General features: G+C 48.3%; 1 protein-coding gene across 10 annotated transcripts in view; it reads left to right on the top strand.

Annotated features, from left to right (window-relative positions):
- The window catches only part of pbx3b (pre-B-cell leukemia homeobox 3b), an 85,084-nt gene that overhangs the window by 53,479 nt on the left and 11,801 nt on the right, over nt 1-19,804 (top strand). For 6 of the 10 annotated variants that reach the window (XM_072707647.1, XM_072707657.1, XM_072707677.1 and 3 more), the window contains 4 exons: nt 7,234-7,475; nt 11,990-12,180; nt 12,968-13,103; nt 13,588-13,617. In XM_072707647.1, coding sequence (XP_072563748.1) covers nt 7,234-7,475; nt 11,990-12,180; nt 12,968-13,103; nt 13,588-13,617 — 599 coding nt within the window. The remainder of the gene's footprint in view (nt 1-7,233; nt 7,476-11,989; nt 12,181-12,967; nt 13,104-13,587; nt 13,618-19,804) is intronic. The other 4 variants (XM_023840807.2, XM_023840801.2, XM_023840804.2 and 1 more) reach the window with 1 other exon arrangement.

Genomic DNA, 19,804 nt, shown 5'->3' with positions numbered 1-19,804 from the left:
AGATACATCAGCTCCCAGTCGTGAACAGAGCCCTGTCTTTCACTGGTTGGTGTAACCCACAGTGAACAAACAAATGACGCTTTGGCACTGGTATACAGGAACCAGGCTGTACCCAAGCTGTAACAGGAAGAGAGACTAGTTACAGCGCGGTTCCAGCTTGCTTCGGTTTTCCACTGCGGGGTCGACTTGGTAAAGGCGTTGCCGGGTTTGGAGAGCAACAAACTGAAGAGTTACTATTAATTTCCACTAGCATGTCTGTGAAAATGGCCGTGTTATATTAGCATCAAATGTTAGCGCAATTAGCATTCACTTGCGTAAATTTGTATTACAAATCCATTCTGTTCTGCTGTTCTGTACTTGTAAATCTTCAGGTTCCGAGTAATCGGGAGTGCACCGGTACATCGCAATGTGCGATATTACTAATAATGAATAATATATAGAATATGCCCTTTTTCCTTCAGATAATCCATGCATATCGACACAGATCACTGGGATCTCCCTGCATTTCAACCAATCAGATGGTGGTGATGCAACCAGCTGACCTTGGTCACGCTTTCGGCCTGCACATATGCAGGGCTGTGTTAGTGCGGGTACAGCTCAGTTCTTAGTGACAACAGAAAATGGGAAGAGGGCTGATTGTACCGCCCACCGTGCGTTTGGAAGCCTCGTCACTGTGCTTATTAATTAGAAAGCAAGTTGCTGTAGGAAAGAGTGACAGGCCCCGTTTCCATGGATGCAGGGGGATGGAGAGGCACAAAAAAAACAAAAGAAGCCCTATTAATTGCTCAGATAGGGCAGCAATCAGGCTTGAGAAGGCGCTGTTCTCATTAACCTGGCACTTAATTATCCAGCTTGTGACCGAGCTCTGACAAGACCCCGCCTCCGAACAGGGCTCTGGCAGGGTGGCCTGGCCCGGCCCAGCCCAGCCCAGGCGGCACTGGGGGGGGGGGGACCGTAACGACACCTCACCCAGCTCCCGTGCACACCGCTGTTAACAACTTCCCGTACAATTAAACCCGCAGCTGTTAATTACTGTAATTATATCTTTCCCGGTGCGCCGGAGCGCGGCTCGTGAAGGGTCGCCTGGCTCGTCAGAGCTGCACTTCTGCCACCAGCCAGGAGGGGGTGCCATAAACAGCGCCACCCCCATCCCCCCACATGCTCCAAGCAGACTGATTCTGCAGGGGTATCCCCGTGCCCCCGTGCTGTGTGCTGAAGAGCCAGACGCAACTGGGCTAGTAGGTTTTGCCGACTACTGTAAATGTGAACAGAAATGCAATGCTGAGTGCGGCCGGTGTGGGTGTGTAACACACTGAGCTGACAGACAGACAGACAGATAGATAAATAGATAGACAAATAAATTGATAGATAGATGTGACCCCGTCAGAAAGCAGGGCTGTGGGGCCCCTGTGTGGGGGGGGGGTGGATAGAGGTCTGCTGGGGCCCTTGCTGTGGAGGTGGTGCTGTACACGGGCATCTGAGGCCTCTCTGGTGCCACAGATCTCACAGGGTCTCGCCTCCTGGACCTACAGGTCTGTCTGTGGACACATCGCACCAGGGTCCAACTGACAGACCCTAAGCTCTCTCTCAGAAACCCACATCCGGCTCCATATGGTGAAGTTCTTTGCGCCCGCACACACACACACGTGCCGGCACGACCTGTCCTGGCCGTGATGGGAGCCTCCCCAGTGAGCAGAGACCTTCTGGCATATCGGAGCGTGCATTTGTGACAGGGAGGTAAATCGCAGGGGGGGTGGTCTCTATTGAGCTGTGTGTGGTATTAACTGTGTAATTCACCTCCAAAGTGCCGGGCAAGCCAGAGCAGTAATAATGACCACAATGTTTATTTTTTTATTGTTGTTTTTCTCTTCTTTCCTGCTGCCCATCGTGGTTGAGCCGCCATGACGAGCAGCGGTCATGCATTACCTTTCCGGGTCAGTGCACCTCCCAGCCTCTGGCTCCCAGGGCAGGAGTCAGACCGTGTCCATGACGAGCACCACAGCCGCCCGGCCCCCAGAGTCTCCCATCCGGAGTCACTTTTCATCCTGTGAGATGGTGTGTGTGGGAAGGCCTTGGGGGGGGGGGGGGGTGTCCTCATTGGGGGACAAAGGCTACCTGACTCGTCAGGGGCGACTTTCTGTCACGGCCCCACCCCATTTGCTGTCTGTTTGCAGTGTTTGGCTGGGGTGTGATGAGAAGGCTCTACCTCATGAAGGGGGGGTCCTCACTGTCAGCAGGGCCAATTAGCTTGGCGGCCACGCAGAGAGGAAATGCATCATGCCCCCCTGGGATCCCCCTTGAAGGGTGGGGCTGCTCGACGCCGGCCCCCGCTTTCCTCATTCGGTGATTCCCATCTCATGTTGGGCTGATTATTTCCCTGTCTGCCGAATCCCAGACATCCTTAGGGATTAGCGTTCTGGGCAAACGCTGCGGGCCGCAACACTTAAAAGCTCCTCATGCGGCACGGAGTGGGACAGCCCTCCCAGCCATCCCGTGACCCAGGATGCAGCAGAGCTTTGCACGACACCTGGCGGGCTTCTCCTCTCGCAGCTCCCACTGCGCCTCTGGTCTATCCTGGGCTCATGGAACGTTCCAGAAGCAGAGAACGAGCGGGCGTCCCGTCCCGCTACTCGTGGCATATCAGGGAGGGGTAATTAGTCTCCCATTAACATTGGGAAATTGGCTGATGCGTATTAGCGTGTTAATGGCGTGTTAATTACTACGCGCGTTAGAGGGACGCCTTGGGCGGCTTCTCCAGATTCCCTGCTGCCTCATGGACAGGCGCCAAGCTTAAAGAAGACTTGGAGGTCGTCGATTAAAAACGCATCTGCTTGCCGTCCGCCGGAACAAAAGAGCAGCAGGCTGGTTCAGGACACCCTGCCGGTTGCGGGTCTCGATGCCCAGCCCGCTCGTGGACCCTCTTTGCTTGTTTTAATGCCGAAATCCTACTTGCAGGAGGAAGCTGCTTCTGCTGCAGATTTGCTGGTTTTCGCTGCATGTGATCCTCTGTAGCAATGCCCCACCCACCCCTCCAACTGACTGACCTCTGGAGGACAACAGGAGATGAAGTGTATTTTATGGGCATGACCTTCTCTTGGGGTGGGGGGTTGGGGGGGGTAGGGTGTGTGACCTTTTCAGGTATTTCCGGCAGATAAGTATTACTTTTGATTAGCTGGTTTTTTGGTGCCAGCATTTGTCCTGTTGAACAAAATCGAGACCTTGGGCTGACAGAGATGTGACACTTTTGAGGATGGTAAATAAAACCATGAGAACAGGAGGCCGAAGGACAAATTCTTCATCCTGAATTTGAGGAGAAATTTTGTGATGGGTGGAGATTCAGGCCTCCAGACTGGATGTGGCACATCTGTGGGAGGGGCATGGTGGTGTGGGCGGAGAGTCAGACCTCCAGACTGCCCGAGGCACATCTGTGGGAGGGGCATGGTGGTGTGGGCGGAGATTCAGACCTCCAGACTGCCCGAGGCCACATCTGTGGGAGGGGCATGGTGGGGTGGGCGGAGCTTCCCTTTTTTGTTTGCTGTGGCTCTGGGACAGCCCTATGGCTCTGGGATATAGCCCATGGTCATTTGACTTTCACCTCCTTGTGGATTGTTTACTGCGCCTCCAATAAGGGCTAGCAGTAGCCACTGACTGTCTTTGATTTGCATTGAATTTGGCCAATGGAAACACACCGTTTGAGGTGGGCAGGCAAGCTTCCTGAAGGCCGCCTCAGACTAAAGTCCTGATTATGTAGAGTGACTTGATCACTCCAGCGACAGGCCAAGGTGACTTGAGGAAGTGAGGTTTTCCTTGGGGGGGAGTATTCCACCAGGCCGGGGCTGGTGTTTTGGGGGTGGGGGATTCCACCAGGCCGGAGTTGGTGTTTTGATATACGAAGGGCGGCATCTGCGGTCCAGAGCAGAAGCCTCTTGCTAAGCCTGCAAAGCCGCTAAAGAATACTGTCAGCTTTACTGCACGCTGCAGATTTAATCACGCAAATCCTATTTGTGGATGTTATTATGCTGAGGAGTTTACGCTGCTTTTTAATCGAAAATGTTATTAACTGGGGGAAAACGCAGCTGCATTTTGTGCAAAGTAATAAACTGCGAGAATTCACCAGCGAGAAATGTGTATATATATTTAAAATGTCAGGTCTTTGTCTGGGGGGGGGTTTCTGTAATTATCTCGATTTCTGATGTGTGGGCCAGAATAAGCTGGGCTCTGTAACACTGACACTGACCCTGACATGCTTCATTATGTATTACAGCAACTTTCTCAAAGTTTATTCCGTTGTTCCCAGCTACTAACAGTTCACACTTTTTTTTACAACTGCTGTAATCTTTTACTATGAATAGTTTAGCTTGTTATTGAAATTTATGCTTGTAATCTATCAGTTTCATGCGGGGGAATGAAATGGGCAGAGCCCAGACTGGGGGCAGAGCCCTATCTGACATTAAATCAGATTAAATTATACTTTAGGGCATTCAGCTTCTGGCACGTCCTATGCTAGAGACACGGGTTCGAGCCTTGTGGCAAGGATACCCCGGAAGACCCCATAAAGATGGTTTTATCCTGTCCAGTAACCCAGAGTGATACGGGCCGCAAAGCCGCAAGGTTCATTTTCTCATAATGCCACTCCCTCTTCCCCAGCACGGTGCACCGGAAACTTTTGGTAAAAAGACTGGGAAGGATACAGGTAGCCTCTTACTGTCTGAGTTTGAACAAAAAGCCCTCACCTACTTCCATTTGACTGAGAAGCATTGTACCCCTCCCTCCCACCCCCGGCCCCCGGCTGCGTGCCCCCTCAGTGCAGCCCGAACAGATCGAGAGCATGAGCCAGCTCAGCAAGGAGGATTTGCCATGAGCCACGGTGTTATATTTAATGTACCTGACACGGCAGTCTCGAACACAGCCTGGTCCTAGCATTAATTCATTGAATAATCAGCCAAACTTGTTTGTTACGTTATTATATGGATGGGAGTAGATCTGTAACATCTAATTCCCTGGCTCAGTGAAAAATGATGTCTCTAAATCGTGCAGCAAGATCAGTGTTATTGTTTTATTTTTGGTGTTATTCTTCTAGTGTTATTCTTTTGGTGTAATTTTTTAGTGTTATCCTTTTAGTGTAATTATTGTTTTAATAGTATTCTATTGTTTCTGTTAGCTTTGAGTGTCACCCTGTGTAGTGGGGGGTGGTAGGGGTAAACTGCATTTATGTAAAATGGGATTGTGAGTTTGGCATGCAGGCCTGTGGAGCTGGGCCATATTTACTCGTCTGAGCTGTTTTTGGCTCAACCCAGCGGTGTATCATGCCCCCCCCCCCTTTCCCCAGGCCGGTGTCAGCAGCACAAATGAGCTCATTCATCCACCACTTTCACGCCATTACATCCGATGGCCGCTGTCCGAGCAATGCCACCATATCAGGACTCGGACAGGGTGGGCCATGGCACCGCTGGCTCACTCGAGGTCCACCAGCAAGGGGCGGCACCATCGCCTACCTATGCTAATCTCCTTACCGTTTCATTCACCATATCTTAATGAAGCCTTAATGAGCTGTTGAAAATCCCTTGAATCGCGGGTAGGTTATTGAATTTAAACCCCCCGCTCTTGTAATCGTTACATTCCAGGATCTCCTCTCGTCGCCACTGTCGCCACCACCCTCGCCCCCATCTCCCGGCGGCACCATGCAGCGTTATCTGAGGCCGCAGGTGCAGGTGCGAATGTGTGCTGGGTGACGGCTAATTAAAATTCAAGTGAAAGATAGGAGGATGAAAGGAAGGAGCGGGATTATAGGGAAAAGCGGAAGAAAAAGCAGGCGAGCACTCGATAACCAAGGCGAGAGAACTGGGGATGATGTGCGGGGTCTCCGGGGCCACAGAGCAGGGGTGCATCATCAGGGGGCCTGAGCAAAGATTCAGGAGGTTGATTAAAGTCTGGAGCAATACAGACCTTATCCGAGGGCCGATAGTGAGCCTCTGCTTCATTAAGAGCGCTGGGAAACAAAGGAAAATAGCTTTTCCCAGCAGGGAAAGTGACGTTTGCCGGCATGATGCATGCATGACCACTGAAGATGGGGGGGGGGGTGTTGGAGAGCCCTCCCCAAGCCAGCTCACATCTCCACTGCCCACACACCTGATTTAACTTTAATTACCAGCTTACCTGGGCTCAGTCACACAGGTGGTGCCAAATTGGAGAGAATTAGGACTTGGCGGAGAACCACCGATTCAGGAGAACCCACGGGGTTCCCTAACCACACTCTGATCCTCCTGAAGGAGGGGGGAAGCTGGTGATGCGTACCCTGTCCAGTGACACCTGGCCCCAGGGTGGGGAGCACCCAGATCGAGGAGTGGCAGATAGCCAAACCGGCACACGGTAGCCAGCGGCTGTCAGCTCATGGATGTCATCACCATGCACCCCCTCCCTCTACATCTGACACGCAACGGTCCGTGTAAATAAAAAACAGCAGGAGGGCTGTGGCGCGAGTGACAGAGACACGCTGGTGACATGAGGACTGCCACGTCCGTGCTCCTTCCAGCCATGATCTGGGTCACACAGACATTAATGACGCACTGCGTTTCTTTAATTTGTTTTATAATTTTCTGTTGCTGCCCATGTACGGATGAGATGAGGGTCATTGTTCCTGTTAAGGTTCAGTGCTCAGGATCATAATGTTCAGGTGGGATTTTTGCAATGTACCCAGAGATTTTGCCAGCATTTCTGTTAGCGTACACAGCTGAGGGCAGGTGTTGGTCAGGTTCACCGTGTCACCTAGAGTCCCTGTGTCATTGGGGGTCATTGTGTCTCATAGAGTCATTATGTCATTGGAGGTCACTGTGTCACAGAGAGTCACTTTGTCACAGGAGGTTACTGTGTCACAGAGTCACTGTCACAGAGGGTCACTGTGCCACAGAGTCACTCTGTTAGTGGAGGCATTGAGTAGGCCTATATGGGATATTGAAATCTTTTTATGGATTGTTTTGATATTTTATTTTATTATATTCTAAAACCTTTAAAACAAATACATTTAGGGCATTTGTAACATGCATAGTTTCTTGGACTTAACTCTTGTATACTAATTGTTTTGGTACGTTGCCTGTTACTGTCTGGTGAAAAATCTTTGTCATGGTCAGGTGCCGCTTTCTGACACTATGTTCATCCAACCTTGCAACCAAACATTCACCCCCCCCGCCCCTCAAAGTGCCGCTAGCATCACTGATCGCCCCCCTCCCTCCCCAGGCCTCAGCATCCGCGGCGCCCAGGAAGAGGACCCCCCAGACCCCCAGCTCATGCGTCTGGACAACATGTTGCTGGCGGAGGGTGTAGCTGGGCCAGAGAAAGGGGGCGGATCTGCAGCCGCTGCGGCCGCCGCTGCCGCCTCGGGCGGCGCCTCAGATAACTCCATCGAGCACTCGGACTACCGGGCCAAGCTGACACAGATCCGGCAGATCTACCACACAGAGCTGGAGAAGTACGAGCAGGTAAGGCCGACTCCGAGAGGCAGTGGGGGTCAGGGGGATCACTAACGACTGAGGGTTTAGACAAGGTCACACCCAGCACCTGAGCGAGAATCTGACGTAAGATAAGATACGATAGGGCCATTGCTGGGGGGACAGCTAATTGTACATCTCAAGCTAATTTCACCATCCATGCATTTCAGTTAACATTACAAACTATCTGCATTTAGTGCTGTAGCCACATTGTTTGAGTACGCTAAGGATAGGGAAATATGGCCACGTTGCTCAAACAAACGCCATGCCACTACACTACAGGAAGACATCCGCGGGCAAAGTGAGTTACACAAGTCTGCTTCTTTGTTTTATTCAGTAAAAACTTTCACAAAAATTAACAGAAACACTTCTTAAACTTAAATTGCGCAATCCGCTGCCAAATACTACAGAAATCAAAATTATCACTGTATACTAACCATTTCCAGTCAAAAAGTACATATAAGTTGAACAGACAGATACAATGTATAGCAAGGGTCCAGCTGTTAGACCAGTGTTTCCAACCACAGAAAGTGGTTAATTATCCAGTACGAGAAATTCCACCAGTTTTTCTGTGATTTGTTGCTGTTTTGAGGATATTTTTCAAGCTTCTTAAAAGTTTCCTCCAGCATTTGCTGTTGCTTGTCTTCTTAGCCGATGTAGCCTGGACAAACTTATATTCCGATAAAGTTTGCTTGTTCTGTTGAAGTTCACACTGCTATGTCACCTTTCAACATGCTTGCCTTACACAATTCTGCCGTTTTGCGTTTTTCTTCCTTCAGCGTAAAGTATCTCCACAAAGCCGACATGACGGTACTGACGCTAGCTAAATGAACACCTAGCTAAATTTTTCAAAACAAGCCACTGTTATCATCACGTGACCTGTTTATGGTATGTCACGCTAAGGCTACTAGCATTTTTGTGATTTTTCAGACAGTGTTCGTGATGTCTTGACTTTCCCGGGCGACTAAAAATCTTATCTTGCGACAAGCAACAAATCTGCTGACTTCTAGCAACTTTAGCCACTATTCTCATTGTCGAATGACAGCAAAAATCACTGTTAACTGAATTTTGAATGACGTCTGCCTTTCCTAGTGCTCTAACACTACTGACATTTATAAAAGTAATCAACCTATATAGAATCAGCCACTGTAATTACACATAAGGAGATGTTCTACAGATCAAACAGATACTACACAGCTTAGTCAACATCACTGTAGGGCAGACAGACGCGAAATCTCTGCTATGATGTCTGTCGCTGTGCTCCATGGCTGAATCTCATGAAAACAACCTGTAAGAACATAGAGGACGAGATGCCACTCAGCAAGTGCTTGCAGATGCAGATGTGATTGCATATTACATGACGTCAGCAGTTCATCTAGTGAGTTTAAGGGACATTTCAGAGAGCCAATAGTGACTCCTGGTGAGACGTTTTTGGCCGGTATTGGCCTGATAACGATATTAGGTATCGGATTGGTGACATCTCTATTGAGGAGATCAGTAGTTGATTTTCATCGTACTAGACATCCCACTGTGATCCTGTACTGGATAAGAGGTGTGGAAGATGGTTGGATACGCAATACAGTATTTTTTGGGGGGTGGGGATGTGCTGAGAAAGAACCAGAACATATCCAGTACCTCTGGGACAGGCATGCTGTACAGTGTGTCCACAGCTTAGCGTCCCTCCTCTGTCCAGCTGGCTTTTGTTTAGCATGCATGCACTCTCAGAGACCAGCTGACTGCCTTTCGTTTCAAGTGTGTTAAAAGCTGTTCACGGAGCCTTGCGTACAGCGCCACCTATTGCTGACTCAGGCATAATTGTTTCATTAAATAATGAAAAAAGTCAGTTCTTATCTCACGGTGGTGCCATTGACACTAGGATATGTTCTTTAAACTTAACCTAAATCTTTAGAGCGAACAGATATATGATTTATTGTTCCTATGCAGAAATGTATTGCCTGATATAACCCAGGAAAACACAGCCACGATCGCTAGCATTTTTCAGTAATACCGATTAACCGCCTTTCAGTCTAAAGTGCCGCTCTTTGCCGAACGATAAAGCGGCAGCAGAAAGTGGCGAGTCGCATCAAATGGCTGCTTTTCCCGGTTACAGTGTCTACGCTGAAGTCTGACCTGAATGCCGTCTATGCCATTAAAGTCTTAGGATGCATCAGACGGTGTAGCAACAGACGTCGCGATTGTCTGGAGTCTTGAAAAAAAATGAACAGCCATAAAAATAACGATTATTTTACGTGCAATTATAAAACTACAAATGGCAATAATTGTCCAGATTTCACACAATGAAACAAAAGATTACTTTAGTAGCAACTCTACGGTGATATAGGTCTCCATAGGGAAAACGTGGGCTTTTATTTGGCTCCGGTGTGGTGGAATTACGAGTACGATTAGCGACGTGGGGACTGCCGGCAAAGCCGCTCGCTTTAACGCAAAAGGACGCCGCCGTGAGCGCTTTTCAGGGACGCAGCCATAGTGAGACACATTAGTATATCAAAGGGAAGAAAATGGCACTTCTGGGAAAAAAAAAAACTAATCTTCCTATTCAAAAAATCAATAGGGATCCTCGGTTTATTTCCCTTTTCGTTCCGCTTTAGTTGAAAATAAAATGATTAAAATAACTCGCCAATTTCTACACACTTGCCTCACCGGAGAGGCGCTTCACGGGCATGTCCGAAGCAGGCCTCGGCGCAGGCGCAGATCTGTGTTCCCCACCTGTTATTTCTATCCAGTGATATAATGGTCCATTAATAGTTAAAACAGCTGCGAAATTTATGAGGTGGTTGTAACAATAATTTCATTTGATGGTGCAGGAGCTGGTCTGGTCTATAAATTTGATTATTGTAGTCTACTATATATGGGTGATATAAAGATGTTTCCGAGTTATGGTTTAAAAATATGTATTTTGCCATAAAAGTACATTTACATAATGTGTTTAACATGCCATTATTTGATCAGTATATTTTCAGCACCTATACTTGTCACGCTTAGGCCTAAAGAATTAAAATTTGGGGACAAATGTAACAAAAACAATGCTTCTGTTCTAATGTATAGTTTTCAAAGATGTATCCTCGGTGACGCATTGTACCGAACCAATTAAATAAATTAACAGAATTAAACATTAATTGAATGAAATGCGTGTAGTTAAGCCGAATCCGACAGAAATCCTCTTTAATATCTTAAAGACAGCTTCCCAGTAATTAAAACACAAACAAATCCAGCTTCTTCTACGTTAAGCGCAGGTAAATAAATCTGACATCAGTAGTGATGGAGACGGTAACCCCAAATGGTGCAGACCCCCGCGAAACAAGCGCTCGAGACGCCCCTGGCTCCACCAAGCAAAGGTCTGATATCAAGACAATATGATTATTCGGGAGGGGATGTATTTGCCGTTTCTGATTATTGGGGACGGTTACAACCCCCTATCCCCCCCCCCCATAATTTAAGACCACGCTACCAAGGCGCTATAAAAACTCCCCCCGGGGAAGCGTAACATCGTCGGCAGGACTGGCGTTAAAATGCATAAAGATAAATAAAAATAATCACCTTCGTACGCCGTGCACAGACAAAGGGGGACACGCTTGTTAAACAGCCAAATGTTTTTTAATCACTTAATCCTCGCGTTAATTTGCAGGAGGCGCTCTGTGGAGTCTGGGTCTGCTGAATAAAAGGTGTTACTCGCAAACCAAGAGGATAAATGAGAGTAATTCACTCTGCACGTTTTAACGGAAATAGCACGCAAACACTTTGCTGGGAGTGAATGCATCTTTCTTAAGGGTTTATCCAGATTTTAATTATCTAAATGTAAATACTTAACGAATTTTACTTAGAGTAATGAGCCGAAGTGTGCTCCACATAAATGAGTTGTTGTAATTAATCATGTATGAACTACCGGTTTAACGGAAAGCTGTTTAAATTTGCTTCCGCGCTGGGCGTATGCCAGTCTGCAAATCGGCACCTGCGCTCATGGAGGACAGAGTCTGTTCAGTTTCTCTGGAATTCGGCGGCCTGTGATGCGTATTTCCATGTAGCGGGGCTCAGGAATGGGCAACTATAAGCTGTTAAAATATCCAGATAATGCACACTGCAGCTCACTGGTAATCTGTGAGCGATCAGGTTGCCATACCTGAATTTTCATGGTCCTAAGGCTCATTGCAGAAATTTCTGGTTCTACACTTAGCAGTCGTTGGTGATGTGGAAGAAAGGGGGTCCGTGGGATCAGATCCCTGGGCAATGCAAGGATTTTTGGTAGCATAAGAGGGGCTATAGATACAGAGCGATATGTGAGATATGTATAGATACAGAGAGATATGTTTTCAAATGGCGAATGACAGGGGAGGGGACTGTCCAGGAGCCAATCAGCATTCAGCGGGGGCTGGTGGCACTGTGGCCCCACCCCTGTCTATGGTCCTGGTCAGATCACAGACTTTGTGTGGTTAGGGTGGTCCTAACCCCCAGTGACTGACACTGAGCCCCCCCCCCCTCCCCCACAGGCGTGTAACGAGTTCACCACCCACGTAATGAACCTGCTGCGGGAGCAGTCGCGCACGCGGCCCATCTCTCCCAAGGAGATCGAGCGCATGGTGGGCATCATCCACCGCAAGTTCAGCTCCATCCAGATGCAGCTGAAGCAGAGCACCTGTGAGGCCGTCATGATCCTGCGCTCCCGCTTCCTGGACGCCAGGTCGGTCTGCGCATGGGTGCGTGTGTGTCTGCATGTGTCGCCGCATGTGTCTGCATGTGTGCGCGTGTGTCCGCATGTGTCTGTGTGAGTGTTTGCATGTGTCGGCTAGTGTGTGGATGTGTCTGCATGCGTCTGTGCGTGTGTGCTTTCCCTTTTCTCGTGAGGACGGCTTCTTCCGTAATCACCTGTCTGCTTATTAATTGCAATGAAAAGCACAGGATTACAGTAGCTCAACACGTACAGTAACACTGCAAAATATATCATGGAAAGTACTGCAACACTTCACTGCCATTTGCTGAGTATATTTGTGTATGTGAGAAATTAAATTTGATCCTTGTACAGGTATATAACGATTCTTTAGTTTTTGCATATTCCACACACACACACACACAGATACACACATAGACACATACACACACAATTGTATTCATATTTTCGTAGGGACCATCCATTCATCTCATTGGACATCCAAACTATGATGACCTTAATCCCTACCCAGCCTTAACCTTAACCATTAGTAATCAAACAAAATACTGCTTTTGACATTTTGAGTTTTTTTTTTTTTTTTTTGCAGTCACAGATTTTTCTTAAACTGAGTTTTCACATGTGACAGAAAAAAAGTCAAAATAAGAGATTTTTATTACTTTGTGGAGATATTTTGTCCCCACAGGGCAATACAGACATGCCCAAACACACACACACACACACACATCCTCGGGGTTGGTTCTCAGGGCGTGCCATTTACCGGTTCCCCCCGCCTGTCTGCTCTGTGTCGCCTCTGCCCCAGGCGGAAACGGCGGAACTTCAGCAAGCAGGCGACGGAGATCCTGAATGAATACTTCTACTCGCACCTGTCGAACCCCTACCCCAGTGAGGAGGCCAAAGAGGAGCTGGCCAAGAAGTGCAGCATCACCGTGTCGCAGGTGGGTGAGGCGGTGTCCCACGTACCCAGGAGGCCGGCCACTCTGCGGGCCTCGCTCCCCGCACCCAACCCTACCTGGCTGCACAGACCAAGGAGTGACTCATTCCAAATTAAAAAGTGACATTCTCACTTTCTCCGGCATTAAATTAGGTTGAGCCGGAAGGCACCAGTATACCCCGCACCCCTGCCGCTACACACTCAGTCCTGTGGGGGCCTCAAACTGCCCTTGCCATTCATACCGGGGGGGGGGGGATCACTTTGAACACCATACAAATCCATGCAGCAGGCCCTGTCCAATCCAGGGCAAACCGGCCGACCCAAAGCGGCCGTCCCGTTTGGGATGTCAGTCTCCCCAGAATGCCAGTCCGCGTGTCGTCTAAAATGTCTTTTTCTGGTTTTGTGTGTGGGGTGGGAGTGTGAAGGAGTATACAGAGTGTGTCTGTGAAGAGTCAGATACTGTAAAAGACATTTTTCTTTGCCTTCAGGGGGTGGGAAGCACCATCACAGTGTCACAGGTATGTCATGACCTCTCCTGATTCACTTGTTGTTTTTTTTTGGATTTGTGTTTTTTTTTTTTGTTTTTTTTTTTAATTTCTATACATATATGCAAGGTGTAGGGTGCAGACAGTGACTTGGGGGGGGGGGGGGGCAGTGCCAGGGTGGGGGCCAGCCGTGCATGGAGTCACCGTGGACGACTCGGGAGGGGGTCCAAAAGGAGTCACCATGTGTGTTTGCTTGGGTGTAGCAGAAAATGCTAAAGGAAGGAAAGAGTCATGTCAGTTAGGAGGTATTTTCTGCAGCATTATTTCGATGTTATCATGAGATGGGAGGACAGATATACCTGCATCTACCTGCTAAGTTGGATTAGTTGTTTATTCCCAAAAATCCACAAATTCATCCATCCATCCATTTTTAACCACTTACAATGGTCAGGGGAGGGTGGGTATGGGTAGTGGGGTTTGTGAGGGGGGGGGCAGTGTCTAGACCCTATCCCAGGCAGCATAAGGCACAAGGCGGGGGTACACCCAGGATGGGATGCCAGTTCAGAACAGGGCACACACACAGCTTAGAGAGGTCCGTTAGCTTAGGCACTCCCGGAGGATCCCGCATGACCTGGGGGGAACTCGCAAACTCCTCACAGAGGATGGAGGCAGCATTTAACGCCCCAGGCCGGGAGGTGTGAGCTCACTGTGGTACCCTCGAGATGGTGCTGTCCGCGTACAATGTCCTCAGGATGAATATCTCATCTGATAGGCTGGCTTTGAAATCCTCGAACCGCAGGCTGTAACATGGACCCTCCTTTGGTTCTGTAGGATTTTTTTCACCCCCCAGCTAAGCCCCTGGCCGTTTGGGTTCCTGGTAAACCAGAACCACCATTTAAGAGTAAATAGACAATTAAGAGGCTTGCCCCCCCACCCCCACCCCCACCCCCACCTGAAGCTCTGTAACAAGGGCCCTGTAGACAGTGTGACGAGACAAGCTGAATTTATTTCTGGTGATGGAGGGGCGGAGGGGGGGATTATGGTGGACATGACGCCCCCCTCTTAGGGCGTGGATGACTCCAGCAGGAGATCAAGCCCTGTTCCTTAGCACTGTGACCCCCCAGTGTGGATCAGCATTTTGGTGTAATAATAGGAGAATTACATTAATATGCATCTGTGTCACACTTGAGAGGGGGGGGGGATCAAAGCTAGAAGTGACACATGTGGCAAACGGGGGGAGCAGGGGGGTTACCAGCCATTTCTGTAAACAAATCAAAAAATCCACATCAGATACAAGCGGAGGAGAACACACCAACCAAATCTCCAGTGGCGCCTCATTTTTCCTTCCCTCGTGCTTCCTGAGAGCTGGTTAGACGGCGCATAAGAAGGAGCACCTGTGCCTGTTTGGTCTAACAAGCCCTCTGTTACGATTCCACGGTCTACGGCATGCCCAGGGCGTGTGGCTTGTGTGACAGCCTACATTAAGTGCGTCGATATCCATCCACGGGCAGTCTGAGCAACAGAGCCACTGGATTCGTGTGTTTTGGCCTGAATTGAGCCTCCAGTACCAGATCTATGACGTCATGTGTCCAACCAATTACAGATGAAATCTGGGGAAGTCCATTGGCTTCATTGGCAGAGACGTCTTCTGGGCCAGGATAAGGAGGTTGCATTAAGTAATTAATATCATTGTTAAGCATACATTGTAGGCTTAAAGCATTTAGTACTGATTACAGTTTGATCTTTTTCCTAAAGTGATTAAATACAGAGCACCTCCCTCAAAGGTACAACTACCAGTCCTCTTGGGTTTACATAGCCAGCTGTGATGCTTGCTGCTCGTTTTCTGCCGTAATCTGTCCAGCACGTGAGAGCAAACGTAGAAATGGGCTCTTGTGAGTAGCCATGTATCTCCAGGTACCTCTGCACCCAGAATCCCTGAAGCAGGACAACCTGAGTCCCCGCCCAAAAGCAGCATCCTGCCTGATATCATCACGCCTGCAGACATACGTCAGCAGAGCTTCCTACTGCAAACACTCATCAGGTATCTCCAGCTGCAGAGCAGATTCCGGTCCTGGTTCAGTTTGAACGCCAAACTCGGACCATGTCACTTTGTCTCTGCACTGGGCTCGTCTCATTCCCAGTATGACAAGAGAGAGACGGCCAGTCGACGTGCTGGTAAAACTCGTTAGTTGAAGTTGAGGCTTTTCACTGTGTCAGCGGGATCGAATCGGGGCCCCAGTCTTAATTTTCCCGTCAGAATAATTGATTTTGAGAAAGGCCACAGCTGGGCTCTGGGACCGGAGAATGGGATGGAAGCAGAATTGGCTCAGTAGGGCTGAGTTAATAATTACGGTCACACACCTACTGGAGATGGAGGAGATAGTGTGTGGCATGTCAGTGGATGGCTGGACTCTTGGGTAATGTTGAGGTGTTGGGGACACCGTTTCCTAATGGCTGGAGTCGCCAGTAGACCGTTATGGTGCTGGCCACTAACTAGTCCGCTCTTTGCTGTCCAAGAGTCAAAGTTCTTCTTCATCTGTAAAGAATTGGATAGAGAAGAATCCAATCCGACACTGCAATGCTTTTGTGCAATACACATGGAATATATTATCCTTCAGTTAAATCTATGTTTGTTTAGTTTAAGAGGATAAGGGGAATGTACGCAGTAAGAATACAATGTCTGGCTTGGAGTATGTGCACACCCTAATTGCTTAGAGGAGTTGGTTAATTAAACCACACCCATTGCTGACACAGGTGTCAAACTACTGTACAGTCTCCAGCAACAAACACTAACAGCAGAAAGGATGGTCGCACCGAAAAAGTTAGTGACCTTCAACTTGGCACCATCATTGCATGGCAGCTTCCTAGCAAGTCAAGTTTGTTGAATTTCTGCCTTGATTGAGTTGTCTTGGTCAGCTGCATATGAAAGGATCGTGATGTGGAGCTGTGTGGGAGTTTGCTGGCGAAATGGTCAGACACACACTCACAGGAAGAGACCATGGCAGCAAATCCCACCAGCAATGTTCCAACATCTAATGGAATTCCTTCCCAGAAGAATAGAGTCTACTATACTGTAGCAACAAGGAGTAGACCAACTTCATATCAGTGCCCCAGGTTTTAGCAGGAGATGTCCGACAAGCTGGTATCCAAATACGTTTGGCTACATAGTATTCCAACCGCCAGGTGAAGATGAGCACTTGAGAAATGGATGAAATGCTTATTCATTGGGTGATGGGGGAGGAGGTGGGTTTCAGATTGTCATAGACAGCTTCCCAATGTGACCCCAACAAGCGGAGCTTCTGTCACAGTTAATGCTTCCCTTTACAAAGATGCCAGACTTTGTGGGACAGTTTTTTTTAAAAAATAAGTCAGGTTTCACACCTCTGCTTGGCTTATGTTACTCACACACTTTAAGCAGCATGAATGACTGACTTGGTCTGAGGGCAGGGTTATGCTTACAATTATTAACTGACACAAGGCCTCAATTCTCAGGAGGGACTCTCAATCAGATGTGCTTCTCGCTCTCCGGGTATGTGTGTTTATAATGAACGGCACTTATCGATATTTTAACTTGTTGCACTTTCAGAGGGACAATGCCTAAGGTTAACATGTAAAGGATTAATGAATTCCACTCCATTATTGACAGAATTAGAAGCCACAACACTGGAACCACCTTATTTTTACCCTCTCTAATTAAGAAATAAGGCTTGAGCTTTCATTAAGGTGGTCCCCAAAGATGGAATTATTCTCCAGCGCTATTTAGTTGGTGGAAGGAACATCCATTCTCCTTAAATGATGAGAGAATTATTGACCCATGATGAGACAGAAATGGCGGTGCATTACTGAGTGTGGTTCCACGGCCTTTTCCAGTCAGGGAGCAGACATGGGGGCGAGATCTTTAAGAGGTGACGCATCGCCAGTCCAGTCTTCCATGATAACGCACGGGGAACCCGGTTGAGTTTTCTTCCCGTAGCCAAGTGTTCTGATGTTAGCACGCACCATTGGAGGCACAGCCAGGGATGATGTTGCCTGCGGGACTGGTGGCTCACCATCCATCCACTTACTGTACCTGTTTCTCCTGTCCTGGGTTGCAGAGTTTGAAGCCTATCCTCAAAGCTACAGGCACAAGGCAGGGGATAACCCAGGATTGCATGCCAGCCCATCACAAGGCACACACAAACCATTCACACCTATGGACAATTTCACAACTCCCATTCACTTGGACTGGGGGGGGGGGAATTTGGACCCAGAGGAAACCCCACAACGACATGGGGAGAACATGCAAATAACCACACACATGGAGCCATGATGGAGACTCGAACCCCAGCCTTAGAGGTTAACCACTACTGCACCACCATGACTTGCAATATGACGTAGCAGCAGAGTAGACGGACGCATTCTCTTGAAGACTTACTGCCTGTCAGCCTGGGAAAAGCTTCCAAGCAAACGCCTGTCAGTAGCATCGCTTTCCGCTGTTTTTCTTCTGCATATGATCTGCTCAGCCGTTTATAGAAAGGACCATGGCACTCTTTGAAAAATGGTCTCACCTTATTGCTTCAAGAGGGGCTCCGTGGGTAGCTGTGATGCCTCATACCTCCAGGCACAAAAGGCTGAATCCCTGCCCGCTCTGCTCTTGTGGAGTTTGTATCTTCTCCCTGTATCATGTAGGTTCTTTTCAGGTTCCCTGGTTTCTCCTCACTGCCAAAAATCATCTGCTTTAGAGTATTGGTGTCACTGAGTTACTTGTAGTGTGTGCACTGCAATCTTGCACTGGATACGCAGTTTGGGAAAATGTATCGATGATGCTTCATCATTTTGAGGTGGTAGTTTATGATATTTATAGTATCCACATGGCAACATTTTTTAGCTTGTCACGCACTGGTATTTTAAAGAAAATGGTGGTTCATTCTTTGTCTTGTTTAGGTAAGAAGCTGTCATATACTATGGTTATAATGTTCTCCTGGTCTTGGCCCTGAGGGAGTTGAACTTACCCATACCACTTTTAAGAAATAACTGTCCAAGTCTGTATTTCTGTAATATTATCTCTGTTCTGTGATCTGATTAACGGGTCGCTGTGCATTAATTATCTCCGTGCCCTGAGTTAACAGGTCTGTCGGGGACATGCACATCGCTGTCACACTCATTTACCTCAGAGTTCTGTGTGAGGGCTTATTGTCTCCGTCACGGCCTCGCGCAGGTTACTGACGGTGCTGCTTCATGAATAATCCAGTTCTTTTCAGGGTATCTTTGGTACGAACAAAGGGAACTAAGTTGTACTCTTGAGCCGTCCTTTTTATCATTGTGCCCAAATTTCACTGCCTGCCCTAAATCCACTCCACTCCCCTTTACGTGAACAGTGAGAACCAACCAGCCTTAAAAACAGAATGAGCGGGATTTGTGACAATAAAGTTTTTTATAATATGAAGAGGTGCATAAATTGCTTTCACGGCAAAGGAACTTTATTTACGTAACCCATTTCATACAGCGGCTAAAATCAAAGGAGTAAACTCCCTGACACAGCAGATGGAAATGGCGTCACCTTGTATAATGGTTACGGTGCAGATCCTTGACATTAAGTCTGGCAGTACGATTAATTTAGTGCCGCTAACCCCAGTCCACACGTGCGAAATGAAATAAAAGTGGGATGTCTAAGTCTGAATCTGATCCAGATCTTACCCTATCGTTATCTTAGTGATTATTTCGCAAATAAACCTAGTCACCCTCGCCCCCTAAAATGATTGGAGCCGTAAGATCCGGCTCCCTTCACGGAGCCGTTATTTCTGTCGTTCGTGGATTTTTCTGAACTTCTTCATAAAGGGTCAGCTGGTCACTCTCGCCGCTCCAGGTTTGGTGTGCGATAGAGGGGGGAAAGCAGGCGTCTGCTCCCGCACGTTTGCGTTCGCCGTTCAGAGGGGGGCTTTGTGCCAAATTATGCTGCGAAAAGCTGCTCTTTGCCGGCTAAGTAAAAAGGATGTTCGCTGGGCTGCTCATTGTGTCCAATTAAACTCCACTTGTTAGTTTAACCTCTAGGTAAACCCATCATGCAACCGATGTCAAGGATACACCGGCAGCGCCAGCTTTGCCCGAATGGTCATTAATTTTAATTGCATAGATATTAAAGATTTAGAAGTGCGGAGGCTCGCGGGGTGGAAATGATTGGACGGCGCGCGAACGGGCTCGCGTCGGGCGCCGCGCGCATTAAAACGTGCACACGGGGACA

This window comes from Paramormyrops kingsleyae, chromosome 2 (assembly GCF_048594095.1).
Source record: "Paramormyrops kingsleyae isolate MSU_618 chromosome 2, PKINGS_0.4, whole genome shotgun sequence".
Taxonomy (NCBI): domain Eukaryota; kingdom Metazoa; phylum Chordata; class Actinopteri; order Osteoglossiformes; family Mormyridae; genus Paramormyrops; species Paramormyrops kingsleyae.
The sequence above is the reverse complement of the archived record's forward strand: the minus strand, read 5'-3'. Positions and strand labels throughout refer to the sequence as shown.